A 22541-nucleotide genomic window follows, 5' to 3' on the forward strand; every position below is an offset into this window, starting at 1 on the left:
TTCACCGCTGAGTTGCCATATTTCCGACGCCACGTGAATGCAGCAGCAACATGCATGGTAACCGGGGCGGTCCTATGTTTGATAGAGCTGGGCGTGGGCTCCACACTCCTCATCCCCTCTACTCTCTGTGGAAGCACATTGTTCAACGCGGGCTCATTTTACCCAGAGCCAATGAATGCCTTGGTGTATTTTAGCTGCTGCTGAAAATTAAACACTTTCTCCGCGAGAATAAGGCGCAGATATCTGAAGACGGCGGGAAGCAGACCAAGAACATTTTGTTTCCTTCTGATTACAGCTGAGAGGCGACAGAGTTGAAAGATTTTTTTTCCTCTCCGGTAGACGAAACGTTGCTCTTAGTCGCTAATTAGACATCTGTTTGTTGTAAGTATGTAGTGCACATTTCTGAAATATGTCGGCATGGGCTGTTTTTGTCTGATGATGCCGCTGTAAATGCTTTCAGTGTTTTGGGCACCGTTGGAGACTGCGGTCCGCTGTTAGAACATGTTAGCTAGCCATCCTAACATTTTAATTCACGCCGGGCGAGCTTTAACGTTAACGTTATCTATCGAGCTCAACAATTCATGCCTGCTTTTTTAGTCCTGGCTGCATTTGCGGGGAATTACATAGGTTTTGGATTCTGCCTGTGCTTCAGTTTAAAAAAACAAAACAATTATCTGTTTTGACAAACAGTCTCTATTGAGTTCGGGTGCTGTAACTTGGTTATGGAGGAATAACATTACACCGCCGTGGATTCCCCCCTCATCTCCTGATGAAAAAGAAACCGAAGGCATTTAAATTAACATAGTCAGAGAGGGGAAATTACTTTCTCTCGCCTGTATTTTGTCTAATGTAAAGACAGTCTTGAGAAACGTTATGAGGTTTCAGTTGTCGATAGTAGCCCCGCGCAGACAAGTAGGGTGACGCCCCGTCACACTGAGTAAAAACGAGTGTATCACTGCGGAAGTTAGATTCCATTACAAGGCATTTAGAAAGCTGACTTGGTATTATTTCGACTCTCAAAGCTGTCTGTTAAAGATGTTTAGTAGGTTTAATTGACCCAAATTATGGCCATGGGGACTGTTAAGACAGGAGTAGAAACAGTTTACCCAACCCATGAGCTGACACACATCTTCGCCCGAATTCATTGTATTCATCATCCAAAGTAGCATCTAACATTTAAGTTGGGGTCCTTATAGACAACAAAGCAAAATGTGTTTGACTTTGTTTATTGTCAGGCATATGGTTTTTAACTGATTGCTGTTCATGTGTCATCTTTTTTAATCCACCACAACACAACTGCTGCTGACCAAACATCATATATGAGTAATATGTAACAAGTCAGCGATGTCCTTATTTTCTGCATGATCATGTTGGCTGGAGTACATGGGTTCAATTAAGGAGGCCCGGTGTCTGTAGCATTCAGACTGAAGGCAATACTTATTCAGGCAGCTGGGGAAACAGCTGGAGACAGTCCAGCCAGTGGTAGAGGTGTGATGTTAGTCTTTTTCTCTGAACTGCTGTACCATGGGTGGTGCCCAGTTGCATGCCAGTGTGACTCCTCTGGATACCAAGCTTTTACAAATGACAACTTTTCATACTGCTGTCATCTGTAGGTTTGCGTTTGTTATCAATTGTTAAATGTGTCGGTGTGAGGCTCTAAGATTGCTCAGGATATGCTCTTTTGGGTACTTGTAAGCATATGTTAGGGATGTGTTTTTGTTAAATATAAAGCTCTATCATAGCTCATACTTGATATTGTCGTTGTTCTTTAGGGTAATTATTCTGAAGAATGTCGGTATTGAATTCATTTTTCTTTGGCTAAACATTGGGTGGGACCTTCTACAGGCTGATTGTATGCTTAGTTTATGTGACGCACTATGTACTGTCTGTGCAGAGTGTATATTTTTGTAAATTGTTTTTTTTTTTTACATGCACTGAAACAGCTGGACAAGATTTAGTCATTCCTCTGCTTGCAAAAAAAAAAAAAGACCACTGATCAGTTTCGGGGTGTTTGGTGTCCGATGAGAAGACTCACGGCTCCTCTAACTGTCCGGCCTTTGTGTGGAGGTCAGCTGGCCTTTTCATCTCTGCTGCTGCCTCGACCGTCTCACCCAATCCAACAAGCTGAAAGGATGACCCAGTGGGGAAAAGGTCACTTCTACTCTAGTGCCTTTTAAGAGTGGCTTGTTTAAGCATACACACAGATGCACACAGAAACGCTTTATATAAATGTTTGTAAGGGAGAAAATATTGGGCGGAGGAACTGTTTATTAAGGGATTTTTCTCTTGAGTTTCCCTTTGAGCAAAAGTACGGTTTCATTCATGCTTGGGGGTTTTCTCTGGCTTCTACCTTAGAGGGTGAATTCAATTGATAGTTTTTAAGGGGGTATAGCCTAATTACTGGATTTATCTCAGAATTTATAGACTTCATAACTGCTTGAAGTTACTAGTGTACCATTGGCAGAATATTGACTCCTCAGCTGCCGGTCAACACTTATGTTTGGATGCTGTTTAGGAGGGTGATGTCATTGAGAGCAGTGGGAGGGTGCGGTGGGCTATCAAGGCTTTAGGAACGGTCTTGGAGTCTCAGTATTCGACTGTGATACCTCCCTAGAGAGGGTCTCCTTACCATCATCGCTCCATTAAAAATCTATTATCTCTGCAGTGGGCTTGTGGCTCTGCCAGTATGGATTCTTTAACCAATTAGGCACTTTGATGGAGAGCGGCATGCATGTTGAGGAAGATGGCCATTCATTCATTCGCCTTTTTGCACAGTGTGTTTTTGAAGTGATGGAATTGGAATCATAGAAACAGCAGAGATATGGTTATTGACTGTAGTTAACAAAGCCATACAGTTGAATTGCTTCTGCCATGGGAAAATGTTGAGCATTTTCATTATTGTTGTCTTTATACATTTTTCAGTTTCCAGGTCGACCCCTCCCTCATTGGGTGTTTCATGCCCTTGGCATATAGTATGAGTAGCTCTCGCCCTCAGCCACTCTCCTCCCATCAGCCCTCTTGCTGCTCTGCACTCGCACCCTCCGTAAGCTGTCATGTAATATCATCCTCTTGCTCCAGGCAGGGCTCTAGGGTTTCAAAACGAACTGTTAATTTCCCAGACTGGAGGTGGTGAGCTGAAAATAACCCTAAACACAGACATACTGTAAAATAACCCTAAACAAAGACATATGTTTAATGCTCATTGATCAAAAAGGGCAACAGCCAATGCAAAGATTGTGGAGACTTTTGACCTAATCCAAATTAGGTCACCAACTTGTAGATGACACTGCAGCTATACCCTTTCTCTGATTCATGTATGTTAACAGTGGTAGCAGGAAGCCTACTCTATTCACCTTTGATGAGCTGAGTTGTTAGTACAAGTGGCTTTGCTCTCGTGCAATAGCCTAATGGCTGTGACAGAAAAAGTGCAACATTGTGTAGCCTCACTGTGGTTATATGTATTTACCAGTGTACTTGGCATGTGTTCTAGTGTTGGGTAACGTGACTATATATAACATGTAACGGATTAAATGTATCCCCCGGTAGGGATTTTCGCAACGATTTGGGGAGCAGGACTGGTTTTCATGTGACGTGAGAGCGTCAGTTGGTGGCGGGAGTGACAAGAAAACATGGAGCAGAGAGTGAGATTGTAAATGATGAGCAGTAGGAATTTTTGTTGTTTTTGTTTCTATGGAAGTTGAGCATAATATTTTTTTTACTAAAATGTGACTGTTATTTTCAACTATTTCATTTCCAATTTACAGAACAGTTACTTGAAGGGACATATAGCGTTACTGTGATCTAAAATTACAAAATAGATTCTGATCATCTCACCCTCCAAATGTGGCAACCTGTTGCACGTCTGGGGCAAATAAGGACCGTACATCTTAAACATGCGTTGACTGTAATTACTGTACAATATGAAAATCAGGACTGCAGAGGAGGGCACAGCACCACTATAGGGACAGGATAACGATTTTAAAAAAACAGTTAAAAATTTCTTATGCTTAATCTCTGTGTGGAAATGTAAAAAGATTGATGCATGCTCTGAAGATTGTGATCTCCAGTGCCTATGTCCGCATCCCTCCTCTCTATCTGCACAAAGACCAGCTCCATATTAGCCCCCACTGACAACAAGTGGCTTTGAGAAAGCGACAGAATCTCATCAATGATTCATTTTGCTATTCATCTCCATATGTGTATGTGTGGATTATTAATCAGCTGCTGACATGACCTAGTTTGAGAGGAGATGGCACGGCTGTCTGTTTTCGTTTCTCCAGTCTCCCAGTAGCCGGCGCGGGCTTGTTGAATTTGCATTTCAGGCTGTAAATTTTAATCGTTTGGCAGGTGTACACTTGAGATCTAGTTATGTAGAAGAAATGCGGCAACTCGCCGTGTCAGAATCTGGAGAACTGTGGGCAAGTGAGAGAGTGCAGGTGTCAATCTCTTTTTGTTTTTATTTGTGTGTGTGTGTGTGTCTTACATTTTATATCTTTTATCACTTCTCAGGTCAATTCATTGTCATAAAAGTTAAAAAATAGTTATTAAAATGCTTTTTGTGCATGGACATGTCATGGTGAGCATTTATCATTACCTTGACATGATAGTGAAGCAGGTGCTGAATTTGAAGTATGAGTAAAGTTTAGGGTAACTGTATATGCTAAAAGGACTGGGAAGATCTGATTGACCAATAAATATTACTAATGTAACAGACTAGTTATTTTTATACAAGTCTGAATGTGTAGGTTAACAACTGGGTTGTGCTGTTATTGTGGAAGGTTATAGTAGAGGGAGTCACAGAAAGCAACAGAAGAGTAATACGGGAGTGGGAATACAAATATCCCTCTGGCAAAAGTCACCTACCAGACTGGGAATGGCATTCTACAGATTTACCTCACAAATCTTCATGTAATCCATGCTAGTGTTAAAGCAATCACTCGACAAAAAATATATCGACAATAACCCGTTTTAGTGAACTGGATTTGAGAGAAAGTCCACTTTCTTTAATCTCAATGACCAGTCTGTAATAACACGTTATTTTGTTCCCATGCTGTTTTCATCACATTAAACTAGATCGGCCCTGATGTGAGTCTTTGCCCTGTACTGAACGTGTAGCCTACACTAACAAAAGGTGTTCCAGCATCTCTCTGCCCAGTGCACACGTCCCTCCTCTTCACACAGCTGCTGTTTATTTGGTTAAAGGAGGTTCTGAGGAGCGAGGCTGGCTCTGCCATGGTCTCTGTACTCTAGCCAGGGCGGGCTGCACTCTGTACCAGGTTGATTTATATTACAGTGAGGAAAAAGGAAGCTAAATGTTTGGCCACAAGATTGAGGGTTCAGGATGATTCCCTTCCTTCTGTGCTTGAGAATTATAGCAGTGAGGGTGTTTTTACAAGGAGGCATTGTTGATACTGGTGATGGTGTTCAGAGCTACCTGTTCCATTAAGGCGAGCAATGGCTTACGGGATCGTGTGTGTGTCAGTGTGATCGAGAGCTGCTAAATGCCTATGTTGTCAGTTAACAAGTCTGTTTTTCTGTCAATCATTAACATCAGTAAGGCAGTCTTAGCCTTGGCTAATCTTAGCCTGCCCCCACGTCAGTACAGTCACACACATCTCGGACACCAATAACGAAATTTGAGGCAACAACACAAAGGTTTTACAGAGGTGCATGCAGATGCTACTAATTACGTACCATACTCGGAGACAAATATACATAGGTGTATGTCTACTTTTGACTGCCCACGAATGAATTAGCTTCACAAGTTTAGTTTTCTTTGAATGCTTTGCATGTTTTCCTTTCATTAAACTGGCCACCTGTTACTGCTCTCTTTCTACAAGTCAGGTTTAATATTCACTCCAGCTGTGTGCGTGCTCCTTTGGGAGATGAAGCACAAGAGAGAGGGTGTGTATGTGTTCTTTTCAGGCTGGCTAAAGCGCTGATGTTCAACCACTCTGTGGTGAGCAAGGATTTTGTGTAACAGAGCTACATGTAGTACAATAATTTATGTTGGGGATGACAGTTGCAGCCCTTGAGAAGGTAAAACCGCATAATCTGTGGTGCTCCTGAAATCCTGACAGTATTTACACATACTAGCAGGTGGTGCAGGTTTCTTTCATTCAGCAAATTGAGACTCTGTGGACGAACAGGCTGAGATATGTAACTCCATGTGACCTTATCTTACTCTGAACTGCTTCATCTGAACTACAAGACATGAGAGGGACTACTTTTGAGGAAGTGAAATTTGAGGCTGCTCTGGGTGTTAGGGTGGCGCATAAGTAGATGACGGTGTCCAATAGTGCTTAAAATGATTTAGATGTCATTACTTTAAGTTTGTGTTGAAAGTGGCAATGTCACAGCTCAACTAAATTCAAAGTGCAAATGCATAAAATAAAAAACTTTTTGAGTTTTTGGTCACTACCGTCAAACAGAAAGTGAAACTGAACTGTTGCTCAAGTTCATTGTGTCCTGGGAGGTACAAGAATTCCCAGTGATTCTTCTCTGAGCTCTGACGTCAGAGATGACATCGTTGTGATGACGTCACCTGACCACTCAGTGTTGTTGATGTCAAACTGAAGCTGTAACCATGGGAGGCTCCTCCAGTTGCTATTGGCCTCCAGCAGACTTTACATGTGGTGGTTAGCCATATTTTTGGTCACACTAGCCCTAACTTGTATTTGATTTAATCTTTCTCCATGATGGCTTCATGTCTTTCCCACTCTGACTCATCATGTGCCATCATGTCTAGCACAGGGCTGGTGTCAGGTCATTTTCAGGGCATATGTTTGTCAATCTGGTAAATTTGCAATAGACTGAGTCACATTTCGCCAGTGTATTTAGTGGAAACACCCATATGACTACCTTTTCTACTTAACGCAATGTGCTTGAAATTTCACTGACCAGCAGTGTTGTGAAGGTGGTGGTGAGGTCAGGGGATCTGTGTGTGCGTGTCTTTGTATTGCCTTGTGTCTATGCATGGCTATACATGTGTGGTTCCAGCTGGCTCGATAGCTCTGTGATGGCACGTACTGCAAGTTTCCAAATATTTCTGGTAAAATCCGGATTAGGCATAGTTGTACTTTGCCGCTGACGTCCACTTTGTCTGCTCTATTCTTCAGCTCTGCTACTGCTATCTGTTGTTGTCATTCAGTTGTTGATTTAAGGTGTTACAACCCATCCAATATACAACTTAATTATTTCAAAAACTTTAATAAAAACCTAGCTGTGTAGCAGATTTTCCAACGCACATCCAAAGGATTGATTTTGAGCTAGCCACATTTCCCATTATTTTTCAGATAATTAAGCAGAATCATGTCCTTCTAAGCCGTAATGGTAATTTAAATTTTCCCGTCAATGTCAGAACTGCTCTGTTTTCAAATGTCCTCCAGGTCCATACGTTCTTCTGAAGGTGGTGTTTTAGCCTACAAAAAATGGATATCACTCATGTTTTCTCAAGAGGCCGACATGTTTCTTTAATAACATGCTTTGATTTATAGGCAGGGCAGTCCTGTAACATCGACTGGACCTATTAAGTGGGTTCAGTGGGTCCACAGGGAACAACTGCAAGCACACCTGGAGTCATAAAATTCTCTTTTAGGCCTCTTGTTCTGTTGCTATGGATTGATCCCTGTGGAAGAAGCAAACCAACAAGAAACAGTTAGAAAAAGTGTAGGTTTGTATGTGGTAGTGAACAGTGATTTAGCTCATTATTGAAAAAAATGAGTGCAGATCCATTTGAATGATATTTCACTTTTTATGCATTTTACTTACTGAGAAATATTTCCATAATTCCATTGCTCTATCTTGCTGAATTTTGACTGTGGTGTCTGCCACAGTGGGTTCAAAGGTGTAGGCATCAGTAATGTGAAGCCTGAGTGATGAGGTTCAGTCTGCCAGTGTCATGCCCCTTCTTTTTCTCCCTCGCTCATACACTCTCACACTGAGCAGGAGAGGATTGGAACATTGAGTACCTTCAGCACATTTTTCACATTCCCCTTTGAGGGTCTCAACCTCAGCTCCCACTACACACACACACACACACTACAAGACACACACAAAAACCACAAATGTTTCTCGCCACTGGACACTAATGGTAATAACTGTATGCTTTGTCTGTACCTGTAGTTGTGGACTGCATCGTGGCAGAGCCTGTCAAAGCTCTGTGTACGTCTGTTGTTCCGTTGAAACCTGGCAACGTGAACGTTTCTTGTCAGAGTGCTAACTTGCACCTTTACTCTGCTCCCTGTCTTCTCCCCAGCAGTGGTGTGTGCGCGTGTGTGGTGAGCAGCAGCGGGAAAGATGACAGAGTATAAGCTGGTGGTGGTGGGAGCTGGAGGCGTGGGCAAGAGTGCACTCACCATCCAGCTCATCCAGAACCACTTTGTGGATGAATATGACCCCACCATAGAGGTATTTCTCTTCTGCATGTACTGTACAATATTCTTGTGGGAGGCAGCTTTGGTGTTGGGGAGGGACAGTAGGGAAGGGTTGATCATGTGGTTAAGTCCAGTCCTGATGTCACTGCTGAACAATATTTTCTGGAGCCCACTGAGAGGACAGCCAGTCCAAATCAAGCTCATTTAACTTAATTAAAATTAATTGAATGCTGCTACAATTCTCCAAATGGTCAGGACTAATTTTCTTAGAAAAGAAATAAAAGAATAAAATAAAAATTTACTCTTCCCCACCATAATTCTTATATTTTCATGAAACTCTGAAAGACATGGCAGACATTGCAAAGAGGAAAGGGAATCCAGTCAGAATGTTTTCTCTCTTTTTCTCCCTCTTTGTCTCCACTGTCTCGCTCTCTTTCTCACCATGCCTGCCTCTGGCCAGACAATGTCCTTTTTGTGTGTTTGCATTCCTGGCCCCTATGCTCTAACAAACAAAGGGACGGCACTCCGTGTTTTTGTGGCTGTGTGTTGGAAGGCTAAACATTGGCTCCGATACCCTGCTCCTCTGATCTCTTGACGTTCATTTGACCTGGAAGTGGACAGGGAATTAATAAAAGACACCAGTTAATATACAGTCAATCAGCATCATCTCTCGTCTGTTGCTGATGCTGCTTAGCACTGAGTGACCAAGGCCAAGGATGGGAGTTGCAGTTACAGTTGCCTTAAAATCCCACTTGAACCATCTGTTTTTTCTCTAAATGTTGGAGTTTCTCCCATTTTTTTTTTCTGCAGGACTCGTACAGGAAACAGGTTGTGATTGACGGGGAGACCTGCCTGCTGGACATCCTGGACACTGCAGGTCAGGAGGAGTACAGCGCTATGAGGGATCAGTACATGAGGACAGGGGAGGGCTTCCTCTGTGTCTTTGCCATCAACAACACCAAGTCTTTTGAGGACATTCATCAGTACAGGTGTGTGTGTTTGTGGATGTCCGTAAGAGTGAGGCATTAAAGGGTTAAGGGATGCAGGTGCCTCATAAATCATGACATTGATACTGACCATTATGGGATCTATTGTTGCAGATGTCAACCTGTGTATTTACCGGCCTGATCACAGACCAGTGGAGCGCAGACACAAAATATTTTCTGTTAGTTCTCTTTTTAAGGTTTGTGTATGTGTACTGTATTTGTATATGCAATGTGTGTTACAGGGGACTCCCATGGGGTCCGGATGAAGAGGGGTGTGTATACGTATGTGTGCCAGCTCTCTGCAGTAGTTGGATGATGTCATGCTGTAGCGTTTAACACAGCTAAAGAAAGCTTAGCCCCCGACTGGAGGATTACAGCACGATGCCAATGAAATCGATCCTGACTCAATTAGAGGAGCGGGGAGAGGTAGCACTTTCAAGGACAGGGAAGGAGACAGGGAGGTGGGGGTGGGGATTCAGCTGGAGATGACAGTGTTCTTTTCTCTTTCCCACATTTTTTGTCTTTCTTATCACATTAGATACCCACTTGCCAGTCTTGCACATGGCAAGGTGCACAGATTTGCAGGGTTTTTGTGGTTATTACACACACACATTTGTAAGGCTCGCTGCCATTTCAGCTTGGCCTTTTTTTGGGCCCGCAACTGCTGGTATCACTGTAAAACCATTGTGCAAATTGTGAAAGCATGCACGGATCTTTGGCTGGGTGCTTGAATAGGCGGCGGCCTGGTTAGAGCTGTTGAGTTATTTAAAGATCTGTTGTCTATTTTACAGAAATAGTCAAAAATAGTCAAAAATAGTCAGATGATTTTTTTTTTTTTTTTTTTTATCAGGTTCTCCTCCACTGCACATATTGGCTTGGTACCTACCTAAAACTAGGCAATGTATCTTGATTTTTTCCCCCTTTAATTGGAAACAACCTGCAGCATTGTACTTCGCTGAAAAATGCACCAGATTGATACAATTATATGTATTTGGTGTTTTCTGGCATTTTTGGCCTATTAGACTTGAAATAATAAAGTCATGGGTAACATGTCTGCTGTGCCATAAAGACTCATAACAACTGTGTTCGTAAGCACCATCAGCTGTGTTGACTGCAGATGGGCAGGGCTAACTGTAGTGGATGCATCCTGCTGTACTGTGACTTAGGGAGAAGAAGGGCTGAGCTGATAGATTGATCTGACCCACTCCTCTCAGTTCCCCCTGGCTGCCTGGCGTTTGGCGCTGGCTGCTGTAGTGATGAGGTAATGCTGTTTGCCGCCTGCCTGTTGTCCATCCCTCCCTTCCTCCCAATCTCCCTCCTTCAGCAGTGCAGCACAGCCCAGCACTGGCGGGCCGTGGCTCTTCCTCAGGGTCCTAGAGCTCCCTGGGTGGTTGGCTCTCCAGTGGCAGAGCTGCTGTTGTTTATGAAGCAGGGAGGATCCCAGACAAGAGAGATGTCACTGTAACTAAATGCAGTGCTGTGGTGGGTTAAGGAAACAGCCAAAGATTTGCAAAGTAAATGTCAACTATTGCAATTTCCTCATTTTGCACTTCACAGAGAACAGATTAAACGTGTAAAGGACTCAGACGATGTTCCCATGGTGCTTGTGGGAAACAAATGTGACCTCCCGGCACGCACAGTGGACACAAGGCAAGCCCAGGAACTCGCCCGCTCCTACGGCATCCCTTACATTGAGACCTCTGCCAAGACACGACAGGTAGGTAGTGAACAAGAAGCAGACGCCTTCACACCATACATGCACTTTCATGGAAGAACCCTTTCTCTCTCTCTCCCTCAATCTCTGGTATTTAAATCTTTTAATTTCTCTGATATCATCACTTTTCCTGCTGTCTTCGCGAGCCACAAAACAGATTTGATGTCTCCCTGTGCTGCATCATACTGTAGTCAAGAAGTATTCATGCACATGAAGATGCAGATTTTTGTTGCAGGGAACATTTTATTATGCGACAGGCAATGACTCACAGTCAGGTTACCTTGGCTTGAGAATATAGCTACAGTATTTGAAAGGCCTCATTATTAGGAGAAGTCGCCACACAGCTCTCACTGTCTCTGACTCACTGTCACACATTATGTAGGTACATACAGATTCTTACATTCATCACTGAACCTGCAGCAAATTGTGCAAAGAACATGATTTCTTTTAAGTCATTATGGTCTCTTGATTAACTGTATCTGAAATGATCAGGGTGGCCATGGTTATGTGGTGAGTACACCTGAGAGGTTTGCATGCAGTGTACTCAACTTATAACAGGCCATTGTAAGTGGCCAGATTTTTCTGTAACCTTTCTGCATGTTTGTGTGTGTGTTTTACAGGGAGTAGAGGACGCTTTCTACACACTGGTTAGGGAGATCAGACAGCATAAGCTGAGGAAGCTGAACCCGCCTGATGAGAGCGGTCAGGACTGTATGAGCTGTCGCTGTGTGGTATCGTGATGCAGGTGAGACATTTCTCCAGAAATTTACTTTTCTTCTTTGACACCTATGCAATAATGTGGGAAGTATCCACATGTATGTGTTATGCTAGAACTGATGTCTGTTTATCTATAAGAATGTCCATTGTGAGTAAAATCAAATGTGAAACCACATCTCCGTCAGTTAAATTTGTCACTAGGAGCAATAAAATGGCACTAATATCTGCCCCCCTCTTGTCATTTCATTCCCCAGCTGACTGTTGCACATTGAGGAGAAGTGCTAGTGACAGCATGGACTTTAAAGATAGAAAGATAAAACAACTCAATGATGAAATATAAACTTTTTCAAAAAGAGGCTGATTGGAGCGAAAGCTCTCAAGGAAACCACCAGAGCTGACTGAACCATAGACCTTTTATGAATAGGAGGATTTGGACTGTTGCCTAAGTGGCTGCCTGATCTAGTCTGGTCTGGCCCCCATTTTTTTTTTTTTTCTTTTTTCTTTTTTCTTTTTTTTGGTCCACACGTCGACCTGTGAGCAACACCACTAATGACTCTTTGTCAACTCCAGTGTGGTCTCGCTGGGTAGCTCCACAGGTTTCCTGCTAACTTATTGTTTTCAGTCTCAACACTGGTCTTAAAGGGGTGTCTCTGACCTCCTCCCACCTTGAAAGCCTAATTCCACTCCCACTGCCTGGCCACTGGAAGGACTGACTTAAATGAAAAGGACTGGAATCGACATTTAGTTACCCAAACACCTCTCGCATACTCACAACTCCCCAACCCTCTACCTGCCTTTGGTTTCCCTGGAATGGCTGTGTAGTCCCTTCATCGTACTGGATACAAGAGATGGAGGCTGGCATGGGAATGGCTCATTTGTCGTTGTTAGCCTAGCTGTAAAAAAAAATAAAAATCTTTCATTTCTTTTGTGGTTGCAGAATTTGAAAGTCACTGAGCAATATGTAAGCAAGGTTGTTTTTATTTCAGATGGCACCTGGATTGGCATTTTTCATGACCTGCCTGACATAGTTGGAATTCCTTTTGGGATAGAAATGTTGAATGGAGAATATAAAGAGACAAATTTCCAGAATGCAGCTGCCTTCTCTCCTTTATGTGTTTCTTTGCTAAGAGTTGTCTTTGTGGAATAATAATAGTAATGGCTAGTGTATGTAGGTTCTGGTGCAATAGGATTCTTTACTGTCCACACAGTATTGGGAATAAACCACCTCTCATGGCTCCTTATTTTCCTGTTTTACTTTGTTTTAGGAAGGAGAGGTACCGTGCATGAAACTGTAGCTGTTGTCATGTTTCCAGGTGCTAAAGCTGGAGAGGTCGCCTGTAGAATAGGAGGAAACCCCTACACTTGTACAGTTACACAATGACAATGTTATGGTTCAAATGAATCGGTAGATTTGTCTTGCATTTCATTTCAGTAACTGTACGGTGTACAACTCTTATTTACTACATGACGATAACGGCTATTTATAGATTGCAAAAATCGTTCCTTGAGGACGATAAGGCTCAGGAATCGGGGTCCAGAAAGGTCTCACCTAACAGTCCTGGTAACCAGGATTTAGGATGTCACCGGTTAGCTTTGCAGATGCACACGTCCTGCCTCAAAGTGAAACTTCAGTTTTTCCACACACCATACTATCCTCAAACTGCTCCTCCTTTTTCTGCCACCTCAGCTCTGCAACAGAACAATAACAGGTCAGGCGCTAATCATGTCACAACCATATTTACAGTATATGTGGGACTATTGTGTGTAATAGGAGATGGAGATTGGGTTATGGGAGTGCATTGCTTTGTTTCTTCATACTGACTGGCGTGTATTCTCTACGACTGCATTAATTTGCTGCCTAAATGAAAAAGACTGCTCTGTTTATACTTTGCCTTATCTGTTCGCTAGTTTGTACCTCATGTATGCAGCAAGCTCTACCTGAGGAGATGATGATGATGATGTGTTCTTTTGGCTGCATCGTTTTGTTTATGTTTTGATTATGTGTGCAACTAAAAAATATAGAAGTGTGTTGAGTTTAGACATGCACTGTATATAATTTTGAAAGACATGTCCTTAAAAACACTACACTGATTTTTAAAAAGGGTTCTTTTTTTTCTGTAATGGCATGTGCGTCTGAATGTGATTCTGTTTAGAGAGAATTCTTTATGCCAGGTTGCTCCCGTGTTCATTCCCATGTACTTTTAGTCCAGATTTGCAGTTTAGAGATGTGGTCATGTAAGATAATGTATGGAATCCCAGACACTACAGGCACGTTTTGGCATCAAGCTTCAGATGCAAACCTCAGAAACATCTAAAACCTCTTCCATGAAAGACATCAAAATGTTATTTTGCTGTAGTCTCCTTTCAAGGGATTTTTTTTCTGACGTAATTGATTTCATACAGTTAAAGTGACTCTTTAACTCATAACATGGCTTAAAGAAATTTGATCACCAGTCTAGTTACTGTGTGGATGGTAGTGGTAAAGTTGTTTTTTTTAATCAGTTAATTGTTCATTTCTCTGCTTGGAGGAAGGATATGAACTGTGAATGTGTTTTGAGTCTTTAGATATTGTTTGAAAGAAGCCTTGTGTTTCAAATTTACAATATTGAAATGATGCAGGAGTTGATCCTTGGTCCCACTTTTGGCTGTGTTGTTTCTAACTTTTTATTTTTCACCCATTGTACTTTTAATGGAATAAGAGCGTGGCGTTTGTAACATGTAATTACAGTCCTGATAGTATACTTGCCCTCTCCCTGTCGATGTTTGAACAGTAAATCCGTGATAATAATACCACAGAATTCCACAAATGTATGTATTCAAATTCCCGCTGCATTAAAATATCAGCGTCATGTTGCCGCGGGGAAACTCCAGCCAGCAAACCACAAGTATACATGTCAGAAAACCTGGCGAGCATGACAAAGACTGTACGGACCATTGGGAGTTTTGCACAAGGATACAGTGGGCTCAAGGGCTTGTTTCTCCCCTTGCAAACTGTGGAATGGAGGCGTGGAAGGAATTTGTGAAAATGTCAACTGTTTAGCTATTTAAAATGTATTTACTCATTGAAAATGTGGCAAAATGTATTGCAGGACAGGAATAAAGATGTCAAGATGAAACCGTGTCTTTGGTCCCTCAACTGTCTAGCTTTCTCATGTTTCTGTTAAATTTTAGATTTGCTGCCACCTACAGGCTGTGTTGTATCATGTGTTAACTGTTGAACACAGCAGAATTATATAAATGTTCATGACAAATATTTTTCCTGTTTGTATGGCAGGATCATAATGCTCGATCTCCTGTACTTTACACAATGTGGGCAAGTACAGCTGTGATGAAGGCTCTAAGGACAGTCATACATCTTGTGTTTACATGTGTTTTACCATCATTGGTGCAATTTTTGGTTGGTAAACAGGGCATACCTGTTTTTAATTTTGGTAATTCATAGATAACCTCTGTTTCTAAAGTTAATGGGTTCATCCTGTGCTGGTAAATTGGTGTCATGTTATCAATGGTATCAATCCTGATCTATGTTTGGTAGAGGTTTCCCTCACTATATAATTGATGTGTAATTATTTAAAGAAAAAGACTTGCACAGAAAAGTGTGTGAGTGTGTGCGTGAAACATTTCACTGGAATGCATACTGTAAGGTGGTTATTGCTGAATTCTTGTGTGTGCGTGTGTGGGTTTGGTCTCTTTCAGCAAATGAAAAAGAAGGAGAAAGTGTGTCAACTGTTACATGCAATGTCAAATTTGTTAGGCTCAGCAGATTGTAAAGCCAATCTCTACTCAACTCAACTACAGTGTTGAAGTACAGTAAGTATGAATTTCCAAATGACATTTGGGAGGTCTATGCATTTTATTACTGCTGGTAGTGAGGTTATTTGTTACTATGAATGATAACCATTATGGTACCACTGGAATGAAAAGCTTGACAGCGTTTACACATTAATATAATAGCCATTATTGAAAGCACTTTTGATTATGAAGGTGCTGGATAGATGTAAAAGACGTTTTTGTGATCCTATTGATCCTGATCTAAGAGATTAAACAGTTTCACCATCCAACAACAACCTATGGCTCCTATGGCAGTCCTCAATTATACTAATATATACATTGGTTTGTTTGGTCACCGTTATATTCCTGTCTTGTTTGTTTAGGACATGTAGCTTAGGTGCTGCTTTTTATGGCAGATGATTTGCATAATTGTGAGGCTCTTCTGTTACTGCCTGTCATGGTGTCATAAAAGAAACAAGGTTATCCATAAACCCAAGACAGACCTAAAGGGCAAGGGTTGTTGAGTGTTGGTGTTCGGACAAGGTACACAGAAAAAGAAAAAGTGACATTTGCCTTTTGGATAAACCATAATCATGTCATACTACAAAGATGCGATTAAGAGAATGCTCCCCAAGGTAAGAATAATCATCAAAAATTGAAAGAAGAATTAATTCCCTCTAAATCCAACATAAACAGTATGTATAGACTTTTTTGAGTGTTTGTTTTTTATCCTTTTGTTTTGAAGACCTATCATCGCAAATATGTGGCCCATGAAATAAACATTGCGTTGACTCACTTCAAAAACCTTGAGCCCATTATGGATAAATACGGTAGGAAGCCAAATAACCGCAAACAACCTGTTGCATGAACTTAATTTAACATGTGGAAAATTCCGACAAGCACTTTAAATGATACATCGTCATTGTTTTATTTTATTTTATTTTTTTACAGTTTACAAGGATGGAACCACAAAGGACTTGATGAGTCTTGCCGGAACCATTCCTGTCATATTTCACGGTAACAATGACTTTGCATATTGTACTGTGTGACTCTGTTAAACAGCTAAATTATGATTGGAAGCTGACTTTGGCATGAATTCTGGTCAATTCAAATCCAAAATAAGAAAGATAAAGCTCACAATCTCAGATTATGTAGGACAAAAAATAACTTTCCCCCCTGTTCTCATACAAGATCACACCTATAACATCCCGGTGTGCCTGTGGATTGAGGAAACCTACCCTGAAACTGCTCCCATCTGCTATGTCAGACCTAGTCCAGAGATGATGATCATCAGAGGAAAATATATTTCCAGCGATGGTGAAGTCATGCTGCCTTACCTGGAGGAGTGGAAGAATGTGAGACTTTAAACTTTATCACGCGCGCCTCAGAGTTAAGGACTGACGTTTGCTGGCACTGATATGTACAGCAGAGTGTAGGTTATAGCTTTTACAGCCATGTTATATTGGTATGACTTTTTCTTTCCCCTACCAGGGCGAGTGTGACCTAGTGAGTCTACTGCAGGTGATGCTTATAGTGTTTGGAGACTTCCCTCCTGTTTGTATGCAGCCTCATCCAGAGCCCCAACAAGCCTCTTGTAAGTAACAGTCACACAGGCAGAGTGCCAGCCGGCACGTAGTTTCAATACACTTGCATCTATGTCCTAGATACAAATTGATGTTGATGACACAGATCCAAGATTCAAATCTAGGCCACACCTGATAAGGTATGGTCTAGGTTTATCCCTCATTGATCTAGTGCTGAAAATACTTTCCCTTGTCAACATGTTTATGTGTTTGTTTTGACTGATACGAACCCTGCATAAATGAATATATATATATATATATTTTTTTTTTTTTTTTTTTAGTTGGGCTGCAGTTCCACAGACAAGCAGAGGTGCCTTCAAAGACAGGTGGAAGTTTGTATCTGTATTTAGTCAGAGAAGATGGTCAACCTTTCCAGCAAGAAAATGAAACCAACTGTTAGCCTTTTGTTGAAAGTGACAGGAGTTTATGTAAAGACTGTGTGTTGCCTGTGATGAAGTGTTTTATCCTGAGCAGTGTTTGATGGAATCCATTGATTATTTTATGTTGCATTAATTGACCTTTTCAGACAAACAACAACATTCTGTGTTTCTATATTTAAAAAAAAAAATTAGACTGTAAATGTGAAGCAGCACCTGATGAAAATGAAGATTAAATGGCTTGAAATGCTTTTTTAATATTTCCTTAGAAAATTATTTGGCATTTGAATCTGTGTTCATAGACACAAATTGTTTTACAAGCAGCTCATAAAAAGGTGCCTTGACTGCACCCAAGGCAGATTTGTCGTCTTCTTATCCCGACGTTTTTGACTTTTGACCAGTGAAGAGAAAATGTAGTAATTTGGAAAACATATGCACAGCCAGGTACAGCCCAGTAAAGCATGGTATTTTATAGACTAGTGTGGCTGATTTACCTTTGACAGAGAATATAGCAATAGCATAACAGCAATTCTGACAACTCGACACTTAAACTGAAAAACTAAAGCCGAGTCTGCAAGGTTGTTCATTAGTGTAAGCCAACTTGTTTTGCTTGTTGATGTAATTTCTCAGTTATTATGTTTAAAATTGTTGTGACTTATTTTGTAAAATGTTTCAGTGGATGCATAAACTCAGTGGATGTAATACAACCTCTTGTGAAAAGTGACTCATTAATTGGTTCATTCTGGTGTTGTAAATAAAGAGCCATATTAAACATGTGTGCTTGTCATTGAGGGAACCACTTTCAATAGAATTGTCAAACAGTGTTTTATAAGATTACTCAGTAAACGTTTGACTTTGCTTTAATATGTGATGTGTGAAGGAAACTCATCTGATCTCTCCAAATCTCTCTAATTGTTTTTTTTTAATCCAATCATCATAGTTTTGGAAAATCTTTCTATACTTTTAGGTGAATTAATACAGTAGGGGAGAGCAGGGTACGTTGTCACACTTCTTACACACATAACGATTGAGGATCAGGGCCAATCAAGGCATTTGCAGTCTATGGCAGGACATGGCTAAAATGTCTGCAGTGTGGAAATATTTTAATTAAATACTTTCGTTTATTAACCCCTTGATGCTGGAATTTTTTTTACAATAAAAAAATAAAATAAATTGTGTTTTCAAGCTGTTAAATTAAGTGAAGAGTGTTAATTTGTCTATAGAACATAGAAAAGATATAAATTCAGGTATGATGTAGGTATGATGCAAATTAGCGACAACAGGCATAAACGAGAAACCAGGGCTTGCAAAAGGTTCCTAGGTACGTATCGAATATGCACCAACAGGCATTGGGGGAATCCATGCGCTATCTTGGCTTGCAGTCTGAAAGGAAGAGGTGTGATGCGAATTCACGACAATCTGCGCCAAGGGGTCAAATTAACTTTTCATTTTGGTGATTAAAAAGTGGATTTAACTTCACTCGTGCTTCAGGAGTTGCTCTGTGATACTACTTCATATTAATACAGAAACCGGACAGAACAGTAGATTGCTTGAAGAAAAGTAAGTGAGGAAGTTGAACTACCTGGTAAGTTCTGAAAATATGTTACTTGATTCAAGTTATAGTTGTACTTGGCTATGAAACAAGTTAGCATAGCATAGCCCTGGTCGATCCAAATGCCATTTAGAAAAAAACATTTTAAAAGTTGTTTGCTTATCATCTTGCGGACAGACATGATGAAGATGATGATGATGTTTATTTTGGGTTCATACTGCTATCTTAAACCAGATTAAAGACAAATATTTGCGGGTTGTGTTTACTGATGTTGAAAGAGCTGAGTTCAGTACTACCAATTTCATAAGCCACCTGAAAAATAAAATCATCCCAGCAGAATACAGTGATCAGGTAACACTGCACCAAAGCAACACACACTGGGGGACACTTTTTAAAGGAGACAGAAATTCAATGTACGTGAAACCTACCAGCTGTGCTTTAGACATTATTCCCGCCAGGATGGTGAAGGAGGTTTTTAGCACTACTGGGTCGAGTCGAGTCAGGCCTAATCTTGACACCAATGTGTTGTGCAATTTTAGTCTCACATCTGCCCTTACCTTCGAAGGTGTTGGAAAAGTCTTTCTACAACAGAACAGAAAATTTCAATTTGGTTTTAGATCACGTCACAGCACTGAGTCGGCACTGCTAAGAGTTTACATGGCTCCATCCTGTTCTCTTTATATATGTTGCTGTTAGGGGCTATAATAGACAAGCACAACCTGTCATTTCATTGTTATGCAGATGACCTGCAAATCTATCTGCCTATGAAACCTAATGACAGTGTTGCACTAAACTGCCTGCTTAATGGCATTAATGATATTAATGAGTGTATTATCTTCAGTACTAAATCTATGTCAAACAATCCAGCTTTAAGTCTGGGAGCTTTGACTTCATGCACCAAGCAAACTGTCAAAAATTTGGGTGTGACATTTGATAGCAGCATGAAATTTGACAAGCACATTAGCAATGTTGTCAGAGCGAGCTTCTTCCAACTTCGTCTCCTGGCTAAAGTTAAGCCTTTTTTTAATAGGCACAATTTTGAAAAGTCTATTCATGCTTTTATTAGTTCAAGGTTAGATTATTGCAATGCTCTTTATGTTGGTCTAAGTCAAACATCCATCTCGCATCTTCAACTTGAGCAAAATGGTCCTGCTCGCTTTTTAACAAATACAGTACATCTAGAAGTGCACACATCACTCCCATTCTATTTACATTACACTGGCTTCCGGTGCGTTTTAGAATCAATTTCAAAATTTTTTTGTTTTTTTTCAAAGCCTTAAATGGCCTAGCTAATATTTGTCTGAGCTTTTAACTTTGGGTGGGCAAAATCGGCTGTTGCAGTCTTTGGATCAACGGTAGGTTTCCTCCCGAGGTTGAGGTAAAAGCAGTGGGGCGATTGGGCCTTCGGTGTTGCTGTCCCAAAACTCTGGAACATGCTCTCCCCTGACATTCGCACTATAACGGATGTTGTTCATTTTAAATCAAAACTTAAAACTTATTTATTTAGAATGGCTTTTAATACGCAGTAGTGGTGCAACAACTTCCCTCTTCTTCTGGTGATTTTAGGTAACCTTATCTAGCTTACTGTTTTCTAGGCTTCATGTTTTTTTCTTTTCTTTTATTGAATGCTGTGTTGTTTATTCTTGGTTGATGTAAAGCACTTTGGACACCTGTTGGATGCTGTAAAGTGCTATATAAATAAATGTTGATTGACTGATTGATTGATTTAATGTACTTAAAGTGTGCACTGTTCAACTGTATAATCTAAGAAAATACAAGTATCGGATCGGGACGAATCGGCAGATACTCAATTTTAAATGACTTGGATCAGGATCAGGGGCAAACAACATGATCGTGACATCCCTACTGTGCTGCATACATCACAACAGTATACATCAAATGAAAGAAGGAAGTCTTGGGCACATATTTTGTATTCAAGTCAAGTCAAATTTATTTAAAGTGTAAAATCACCAGCTGCCTGGTCCCAGTACACTTTACAGAAAACAGAGACACATAATCTTTCTGCAACAAGATACACACAAATACATATTTATAAAACTAATAATAAATAAAATGAAATAAATAATTTAAATTAAAAAAATACCCTAGCCCAAACTATAAGCCTTCTCACAAAATAAAGACAAACCATCCCTAACTAAAAGCTTTACTAAAAAGAAAAGTTTTTGCCTACTCTTAAATATGGAAATGTTGCTTCGCGAGGGGTCTGATTCCACAGCCAAGGTGCCTGATTGCTAAAGGCTCTGGCTAACTATTCTATGTCTAGAGACCCTAGGCACTACAAGTAGCCCTGCATTTTGGGAGTGCAGTGTTGTGGGGCAGTATGGTGTAAGGAGTTCTTTCAAATAAGATGGTGCCTGAACATTAAGGGCTTTGTATGTAAGAAGAAGTATTTTAAAATCAGTCCTCAATTTTGCCGGGAGCCAGTCCAAAGTTACTAAACCAGGGGTGATATGATCTCTCCTGCTAATTCCAGTCAGTATGTGTGCAGCAGCGTTTTGTATTAACTGGAGAGACTTTGAGCAGCCTGAAAGCACGGAGTTACAGTAGTCAAGCCTTGAGGTAACAAATGCGTGGACAAGTTTCTCTGCATCATCTCAATGCAGAAGGTTTCTAATTTTCGCAATATTGCGAAGGTGAAAATAGGCGGTCCCTGTAGTTTGCTTTATGTGTGAGTTAAAAGACATGTCTTGATCAAAAATAACTCCCAGATTCTTCCCGGTGGTGCTGGAAGCCATGGCAATGGCATCCAAAGCAACTATGTCTGCAGACAATGTGTCTCGGAGGTGTTTGGGTCCAAGTACTACAACCTCAGTTTTTCCAGAATTCAACATCAAGGAATTATAAGACATCCAGGTCTTCACATGCACGTTTGAAGCCTAGGTAACTGGTTGGTTTCGTCAAGTCTGATGGAAAGGTATCATCATCTGAGTATCATCGGCATAACAATGAAAATTTATACTATGGTTCCTAATATTACCTAGCAGAAGCTTATATAAGGTGAATAATATAGGTCCAAGGACTGAATCTTGTGGAACTCCATGGGTGACTCTGCTGTGCAGAGAGGACTCATCGTTACAAACTGGATGCGATCTGATAAGTAAGATTTGAACCAGCTTAAAGCAGTTCTTTTTATGGAAATTAAGTGTTCAGTGGTGATCAATTGTATCAAATGCCACACTTAGATCTAACAAGACCAATACAGAGACTAATCCCTGATCTGATGTAGTTAAAAGACCTGACTGAAATTTTTCGAATAAGTTGTTGCTATGGAAATTGATTTGAGTTGAGTTGATTTGCCACAGTTTTTTCAAGGATCTTGGATATGAAAGGAAGGTTAGATATTGGTCTGTAACTGTCCAAAACCCCTGGATTAAGAGTAGGCTTTTTTAAGAAATGGTTTAATAACCGCCTCCTTAAAAAACTACATTATTCAAATACATCTGCA

The 22541-nt window shown here is 40.8% G+C and overlaps 2 protein-coding genes across 3 annotated transcripts; both read left to right on the top strand.

Annotated features, from left to right (window-relative positions):
• Positions 1–116: 116 nt before the first annotated feature.
• On the top strand, positions 117–14904 carry hrasb (HRas proto-oncogene, GTPase b). Of its 2 annotated transcripts, none has more exons than XM_038705821.1 (6): positions 117–381; positions 8258–8409; positions 9186–9364; positions 10919–11078; positions 11696–11820; positions 12047–14904. In XM_038705821.1, exons 2-5 carry the CDS (start codon positions 8299–8301, stop codon positions 11813–11815), a joined length of 570 nt encoding a protein of 189 aa, XP_038561749.1. In that variant the 5' UTR covers positions 117–381; positions 8258–8298; the 3' UTR covers positions 11816–11820; positions 12047–14904. The 2 variants fall into 2 exon arrangements, with proteins under 2 accessions (XP_038561749.1, XP_038561748.1); XM_038705820.1 differs by having other exon boundaries at positions 8261–8409.
• A 111-nt stretch (positions 14905–15015) lies between these two features.
• Positions 15016–18658, top strand: zgc:123278 (uncharacterized protein LOC641569 homolog). Its single transcript, XM_038705819.1, has 6 exons — positions 15016–16198; positions 16309–16393; positions 16515–16580; positions 16755–16918; positions 17055–17157; positions 17428–18658. Exons 1-6 carry the CDS (start codon positions 16157–16159, stop codon positions 17544–17546), a joined length of 579 nt encoding a protein of 192 aa, XP_038561747.1. The 5' UTR covers positions 15016–16156; the 3' UTR covers positions 17547–18658.
• The last annotated feature ends 3883 nt before the right edge of the window (positions 18659–22541 follow it).

This window comes from Micropterus salmoides, unplaced genomic scaffold (genome assembly GCF_014851395.1).
Source record: "Micropterus salmoides isolate LMB-PRFRI ecotype aquatic unplaced genomic scaffold, ASM1485139v1 Ms_hic_scaffold_8, whole genome shotgun sequence".
Classification (NCBI taxonomy): domain Eukaryota; kingdom Metazoa; phylum Chordata; class Actinopteri; order Centrarchiformes; family Centrarchidae; genus Micropterus; species Micropterus salmoides.